Source organism: Apaloderma vittatum, unplaced genomic scaffold, assembly GCF_000703405.1.
Source record: "Apaloderma vittatum isolate BGI_N311 unplaced genomic scaffold, ASM70340v1 scaffold15923, whole genome shotgun sequence".
NCBI lineage: Eukaryota > Metazoa > Chordata > Aves > Trogoniformes > Trogonidae > Apaloderma > Apaloderma vittatum.
This window is the reverse complement of record NW_009709935.1, coordinates 1-7,964: the sequence shown is the minus strand read 5'-3', so window position 1 is coordinate 7,964 and position 7,964 is coordinate 1. Positions and strand designations below refer to the sequence as shown.

Below are 7,964 nucleotides of genomic sequence, written 5' to 3'. Positions count from 1 at the left end.
TGGGGCCCCGGGCGGCCTGAGCTAGTGGGGGGTGTCCCTGCCCATGGCAGGGGGCTGGAACTAGACGATCTTTAAGGTCCCTTCCCACCCTGACAATTGTAGGATTCTACAGATTCTGCAGACTTGCCGAGAGCATCGCAGCTGTGTGACCACACTGCCTGCAGCATTCCTCAAGAGGAATATTACGGGTAATGATCTAATGGCTTTCCTTAAATTTCTTACCAAATAAATATCTAGCAAATCACATCTCCCATTTAAATAAATAGGATGACTGAATGAAGCCTTTTCATTTTCTGAAATAAGAACAATGTCTTTGATAAATAGACACGATCTGGTTACATAATCTGTTTCAGGTTAAGATCACTTTAATATTGTTTTGCAGTCACTACTTCAGCTGCCTCTTCCTATATGATGCTTATTACCAGAAAAGCAAGCAATTACCGAGACAATCTCGTCCTCTGCCGGTACAGTTGCTGCTGATAGTGCTGCTGCCAGTGCTGCTGCCCTGGCTGCCTTCCTCATCGCTCTCTGAGTCTGAAGGTTGGTAAAGTAGTTGACAGCTGCAAACTCAATAAGTGCCGAGAAGACGAAGGCGAAGCACACAGCTATGAACCAATCCATGGCGGTAGCATAGGACACCTTGGGCAAAGAATGGCGTGCGCTGATGCTGAGAGTGGTCATGGTTAGCACTGTAGTGATTCCTTGAAAATAAGAGAAAGAGGGGCGTTAGAATTTTGCTTCAAGCCTGCTGCTCTCAAATTCATCTATATTAAAAAAATATATAAATTCCTTTTTTGTTTTGGCCGTCATCCTACATACCGGCTAACCAAGGCTGCGAAGTGTTTTGTATTCTTCAGTAATTCACTTAGACTGCCTTCAGGATCTAAAAGGTCTGAACAAACTTCCTCAAGACATTGAAGAGACCGAAAATTAACTACATACGACACGGCGCAGATTCTGAGAGTTGTGATAAACACGGACATAACAAAATTCAGGCTCAAACTACAGAAGACCCTTTGCTTGCGGGGTTACCAAGTGGAATGTTTGGTAAATGTCTAGATTAATGTACTATCTTTTCCCAGCAGCGACCCTCTCCTTCTCCTGTTGCTGCACAGGATGGACCACGGCTTACAGAGTCCCCACAGAATCAACTGACTCCTGCGCTACAGTCGGGGGTAGGCTACAATGCAACTGTTTCAAACGATGAGTTTGGTCCTTCGTGCTGTTGTCTTTCATCAGTGGGTACGTTCTTTAAGACTCACCAGCAGTACCTTGGTTTGAAAGCAGCCGTAGTTAAAAATACGAGAGGATGGGAAAGCTACTTCTCTCAGGCTGCAGGTCTATTTTCACACAACAAATCTGGTCTTGTAGTTTATGGGCCCCGTAGTGTTCTTCACACACATTCATGAATTTATTCTTTCTGTTTTCGAGTGTACAGCATTAATAATGTAGGAAATACAGTTACTTCCCACTGCTGCCTGATACAAGCAAAAAGTGCAAGAACAAATTCATTACCATACGAGCCTCTGTGACTCATGTTTACTTAAAATTATGCCTGCCGGAATGTGAAAGCTGCAGGTATTTAAAGGGAGGCAAGTGGAGAAGAGGCTCTTATGCTCTTTTCTGCAGCTGGGAAAGGGTAGGTGGGGAAGGAAAAGATGTTGTTCTAACACCACGTTGTTGTGGTGATGAATCAATATTCTCTGAATGAGGCTGAGCGGGAAGGATGCAGTGTCATTGCACGCCGCAGCAGCAAAACAGGGGGACTCGGTTATTTTCAGAGCTTTTTGCCACTCTGCTGTGGCTCGCCAGCTGTCTTGAGGTGAACTACGTCCCAATGTCATTACTTGACAGGTTTTAATGAAATGCAAAGAGGAGATGGTATAAAAAGACATAGGATCTCTACTTCTCCCACATCTGCCAGACTCATTATATAATATGAATGCAAGTATGCCGAGATATATTACAATTTCAGCGGTCCAGAATGAACTTTTCAGTATGATGTGTGATTAGATTAGAATCTGTCCATGTGCTAGTTAGTAATAAAAATGATATATTCTGTGTCTGAATAAAAACTTGCTGTAGGAATTTAAACTTAGGAATAGGACTCCTATTCTATTACAGATATAGATAAGACTTCTCTCACTGTGGAGTGAATATTGATTAAACGCTTTGCGCTGTGGAAAACTACTTAATCAAACCCAATGCCAAACTAGAGTTGGTAAACTGTGCAACTGCTGATGATTATTTACTCTTGTCTTTCCACTCTGAACACGTCTCAGGAAGTTTTGAAGAATCTGCTACCTAATGCAAATACTAAAGTATGTTACTTTATGAAAAATGGAACACCAAAACCACCCAAACAACTCCCCCTATCTGAGATTTGACTGTAAATAAAGTTGAATGGCTAGATATTAAGGGAAAATTCCCAGGGTGACCTGCTAGGAAAGTAGGAGCTGACTACTGTCTTTCTGCAAAATAACAGGTCAACTGTTTGCCAAGAATAAAAAAAGATTAGATAAAGGCACATAAAAATGAGAAATAATAGCCACTGCTATAAGGATTCAGAACACGCTTAAAATTAGGCTTCCAATAACTACATTTCTTATTCTAAGTAACTCCTGATAATCCCATGCTTCTTAAAACTCCACACTTATATAGATATTTGTGGATGTGCATGGCTATATACATAACTCCACATAAAATATTTTCTCTTTTTTAATGTGGCAATCTCCTGTTCTTTCCCTTGACACAATTCTAAGGAACGCAAGAGTGCCTCTTCAAAAATTTCTGTCTCTCTTTTCTGATTCTCAGGCCTGTAAAGAGGAGGTGACTATGACCATTAATTCATCTTTACAAAATGTTCAGAGTATTTATTGTAACGTTACCTCCAAAGGACAACTGACATCCACTGCAGAGGCAAATACAGTTGCTAAATGAATTTGTTCTGAGAAAATGGTCTGGGCACACCATTGCTAATTCTTCTACTATTAATATTCCTTCTCTCAAACTTAGAGTTTGGGAATTTAGAGGTAAAACTGAAAATTCATACTTGGAGTATTTGCAATATGATGCAGAAAGGAGACTTACTTCTCCATTTTAAGCCTTTTCTGTGTCTACCTTCCTGTTTCTGTAAAATATTTTCTGTTTCTTATTCTGTATTTACCCTTCAGTACAACATCTGAGAGCTGTTATTCCAGGGTTTGGGGTCACTTACGTAATTATTACTTCATCAGTTGAAGATTTATTTGCACGTTGCTTCAAGCATATAGAACTGACTTCCACTGCCCGCTAGGTAGTAAATATGTTTTATCCGAAATGTAGAGGATGTAACCCCATAGTCTTAGAGGTGCAATATAAAGCCAGCTCAGGCAGCTTCGTATTTGGTGTGCAAACCTCCTGTATATATTTTATTCTTTGACTGCAGTAAACATCCTTGAAAATGGATCGCCTGATATTTTAATATTTTTAAAGCGCTTCAAGAAATCCCTACTGCCAGGAAGTAATACTTGCAGGTGCTTAATGATGCCAAACTGCATCCCAGCTTCCAACGGGGGTTTCACGAACAAAAGCGTTGATCTTCCTTTCAGAGGCACCAGAGGAAGTTGTGTTTACTTAGCATTCCTAAAAGTTTGCAGGGCCTTTATGAAAATGGTAGGAAATTGCAACTGGCTGAAATCAAATTATACAAATCCCGTAGCCTGCGAACTACAGTTAGAGACTCGGTCTGAATTATGACACTTGCATCATTTATGCGTAGCGAGCATGTAGCTGTCGTTGTGTTACTGAAGACAAGTCTCACAAAGGGATTTCTTTGCAGAGAAATACCGAGTTAAGAGAAAAATAGGTAAGAGTTGCAAAACGTGTATGTAGGGGCAGTGGATTCGTGAAGTTTTCAACAAGTTTTACTGGTTTTGCTTAGGAGCTTTATGATTGTTTTTCTGGAAACAATTCGGTCAGTGAAAGTTTACCCCTTAATAGTTTCAGAGGCTATCAATATTGAAGTTTAATAGCAGGGCACACACTAAAAGGCAGGGACACAAACCTGACAGCTTCAGGAGAATTAATTCAAACACTGGGAAGAAAAAAAGACCCTGCTGTGCGATATGGACACACTTGTCACACGATGACGCTGACCTGCACTAGGGACTGGATTCACCTCACCTCACTTTGGCCATCTAAAGTCTTTGCTAGCTTTTTTTAAAAATTTTTAACTCAGATTGGCTTCATGAGAGAATAAATCGATAGAAAATCATAGAATCCTAGACTGGCCTAGGCTGGAAGGGACCTTAGAGATCATTTTAATCCAACCTCGCTTCCATGGGCAGGGACGCCTCTCAACTAGATCAGGCAACACATGGGGACTGAACGGGGATCGAACCCGCGACCTTGGTGTTATCAGCACCATGCTCTAATCGACTGAGCTAACCAGCCCCCAAAAATACCAAAACATAAGAGGTTGATATTTACTCTAAAATTGTCCTTTCCTGCATAGAGAAAAAAAAAATGAGGGGAAGAAAAACATCAGAAACAAGTCTGGCTAAGAAAACATCCTGAGCAAGAATTCAGACCCTTGTGGGCAGGCTGAATATTATCTGATTTAATTTTAGTATTTACTGTTCACTGAAATCTGCCAGCCCCATCTTCTCCAATGCCCCCTGGATTACAGTCCCCGTCTGATACAACGAATGAAGCGAATGACAAAAGAACAAAACACAAATACCAGCCACGGTTCTTGCTGGAACAGATTCTTTGTTGATCCAAAACACGACTTGAGACAGGACTACAGTCATGATGCATGGAATGTATGTCTGAATGAGATAGTAGCCTATTTTCCTTTGGAGATGGAAATAGAGCAGCTGAAGGGAATATTCGCCTAAAACAGACAAGCAATGAAAGGGATGACTGAGCGAATGGCAGATGTGATGCTGAGCTGTTCAGAGAGCGGACTGCGGCATACCAAAAACCGTCCTGGCTGGGACAGACTCCTTGTTAATCCAGAAGGACACCTGAGAAAGAATGACTGTCATGATGCAGGGAGTGTATATCTGTATCATGAAGTAGCCCATCTTCCTTTGCAAGTGGAAATAAACGGTCATGATTACATATTCACCTGTTAAGAGACAAGTATGTCAGCGTTATTTTGGCGACGTGTGAGTAAGCATTATTGGCTTAAACCCAACATACTCTGTTCTGAGGAAAGCACTTACAGGCCTCCTGGTGCATAATAAAAATAAGCCGATTAAGCAAAGGTAAAGTGACCTTATGGAAACAGAGGAGAATAAGATTAAATTTATGTATTGTTTTTACCGAGGCGGGGATGCAGGGGGATTTCTCAGGAACTGCTATTTTGAAAAGCTGTCTGTTAAAGGACAACGGTTCTTTTCTTTCCAAGGATTTTAGGTTTTGAAATGGCAAAAGATAGTTAAACTGATTTGGTACTATGTAAGAAAACCCTGTAACTTATTTTTAAGCTGTGTTTTATAATGTGAGCAGTTCCCACGTGGCTACATCTTACCTGTGTTAGATTTAATTGTTTCACTAGATACAGTTTGTCCTATGAGATCGTACTGGAGGAGACTGGAAGACTCTTGCGGTACTTCCACTGAGTGCAGGGGTCCCTTTTTCCATGTATAAATTATTTCACTTTTTGGATAAGCATCTGGATTGCAGAGGGAAAAAATTACTGTGATTGATGATGTAATTTAGAAGCAACTGAAAAAAATAAGTAGCATGATCCCTTTATGGCTCAAATGCCCACAGAAACAGGCATCCTGCTCCAGCAAGTTCCCAACCTCATTAACGACAAAATGAAAAAAAAAAAAATCAAGAATGAGAGAATGGTTGAGGCGGGACCTGATAGGCACTAGCTTTTGTTTCTTATTTTGCTATAAAACACATGTATTGATTGCCACAGCTCAAGCAAATGTTTTCAAAATTGATTACCACAGACTGACTAAACATTCGCAAAATCAGAAGTAGCATAGTAAATGTACCCCAGCTCTTACATCTTGTTCAAAGGCCCACTTTGACTACTAGATGTGCAAGAATAGAAAACAATAATGCTTCAACAGTCACCCTTCAGGGAATAATTCCATGTCTTTATGAATGGCCTCAGTCTCAGAGAAGAAAGTAAGATTCTAGTATTAAAAAATATAATAAAAATTTCAGCTATGTCATTAAGGAGCGTCCCAGCATCTCACTTCTGATCTTCTCACAAACGTTTAGACCAAACGCATTACTATAAAAAACCGCAAGATACAGAAGAACTTACAGCTTCCAAACTTCAGTGGACAAGCATGTCCATCCATAGGGAAGTTCACCAACCGCATAGGACAATCAGCATTAATGGTTAGTCTAGAATACATTATAGTAGATGACAATGAAAAAAATGGTACGCAGGAACACTGCTGAAAGAATCAAACATAGAGGTCAACTGAAAGCAGTAGGATGGGCTCTCACCTCATTGTGTAAAGAATAGTTCCATTCTGCATAATTCTGAAAAGTTTGTTAGGAGTCGTCATATTATGAGCAATTGATTTTTTCCCATTTCTAAAAAATGTGTCTGGTGTCCAGATTTTACTGACCATTAAATTGTTCAATCTCAAAATTTCAGTTGGCCCACTAAACTTCAACCTCTCATCAGTCCACGTCTGCCGAAAGAAGACATCCATTGTGTATTCCTATGGAAAACAAATAGCTGGTTGGCTTATGTGTGGAGGCCAGCAGTCCCAGGTTGCCCTGTATAGGGTAACTCCATTGAAGAACTTAACGCAAATGTCAGTGGCATTTCATTTACTGCTTAAACACTTAATCCTATTACCAGTACCTAGTCGCAGCAGCTACTGAAAAAAAAAGCAGTCTATGAAAACATATCCTATTTTCTTATTATTTACAGAATAATTACAAATTAATCAGTGAATGGATAATTTGATACGAGTGAGGAAAAAACCGTCATTGTCCTCTCAGAGATAATAACTTAATTCAAAGTGACTGAGGTCTAAGGAAACAAATGTCTAATTTAGAATCCTTTCAAAGCGCAAAACCAAACTATTAATGTTTAATTGCCAGGAACCAAAAGACACGCTCAGTGCCTCTTCTGCAACTTACTTTGGGTATTCGCAAAGAGAGTGAGTCACATCGCAGTAGGATTTTGGTGTCGATTTAATAACAGTCTAAGTTATTTTTCTTCAAGATTCTTAGTAACATTCTCACAAGCCTTCAGAAAGGAGTTCTCTACAGAAGTTCCTCAGGAAATGGAGCTAAAGCTTGGCCAGAGGCAAGTTTCACAAGAAGGTAAGGTTACGCCTTCTCTTAGGGAGCCTCATGAAGAGACACAGAAAAACTTTTGGTTGCGTCTTGGGGCCCACGGGTTCAGGTAAGCAGGTACTGGAGGCAGCACAGAAGGGCAGAACCAGGGATCAAAGTAAATTTCCAGAATAACAGGAATGCTGTCCTCCCTGCAAAGGCGTAACACTTTCCTGGGGCTGCTGCTGTCACTGCTGGAGTTCTGAGTCCGCAGCTCCCTGAATTTGGGGGCGCCCAGCGTGACAAGTGGCAACTGTCCCCGAAACAACCCCAATGCCCGGCAGCTGCTCCTCAGTTGGCTCCTAACTTGCAGCCTTCCTGTGAGCCTGAGTGTCAGGCCACAGACGTTTGAAATCTTGTTAACGAGGCTGAAGAGGCATCTTTAACCTCCCCACGAGGGCCATCACCGAGGCTGGTGTCACCCTCTGTGCCCGGCCTCGGGCCTGGCCTCACCCCGCTGGGGAAATAGCTGGATGCAGCTCCAGCCAAACTGCTCTGCTGGGCCCTAGAGATTGTCAGGAAGATTAAGCCTCGTAATCTGCTTTAATGACGGTCAGCTCAGATGCCACCCGTAATGAACCCCGGGAGAGGAGAGGAGAGCGAGGGGCGGCAAGCGGGGCCCTTACCATCTCCACGTCGGACACGGGCCCGAAGCT

The 7,964-nt window shown here is 41.6% G+C and overlaps 1 protein-coding gene across 1 annotated transcript in view; it reads right to left on the bottom strand.

Moving 5' to 3' along the window:
- Positions 1-7,961, bottom strand: part of GABRA6 (gamma-aminobutyric acid (GABA) A receptor, alpha 6) — a gene marked incomplete at both ends in the record, with an annotated part of 16,008 nt that extends 8,047 nt beyond the window's left edge. Inside the window, 6 exons of the mRNA XM_009867123.1 lie at positions 442-701; positions 4,961-5,113; positions 5,519-5,662; positions 6,275-6,357; positions 6,463-6,683; positions 7,935-7,961. Of these exons, the coding sequence (XP_009865425.1) occupies positions 442-701; positions 4,961-5,113; positions 5,519-5,662; positions 6,275-6,357; positions 6,463-6,683; positions 7,935-7,961 (888 nt within the window). The remainder of the gene's footprint in view (positions 1-441; positions 702-4,960; positions 5,114-5,518; positions 5,663-6,274; positions 6,358-6,462; positions 6,684-7,934) is intronic.
- Positions 7,962-7,964: the final 3 nt, after the last annotated feature.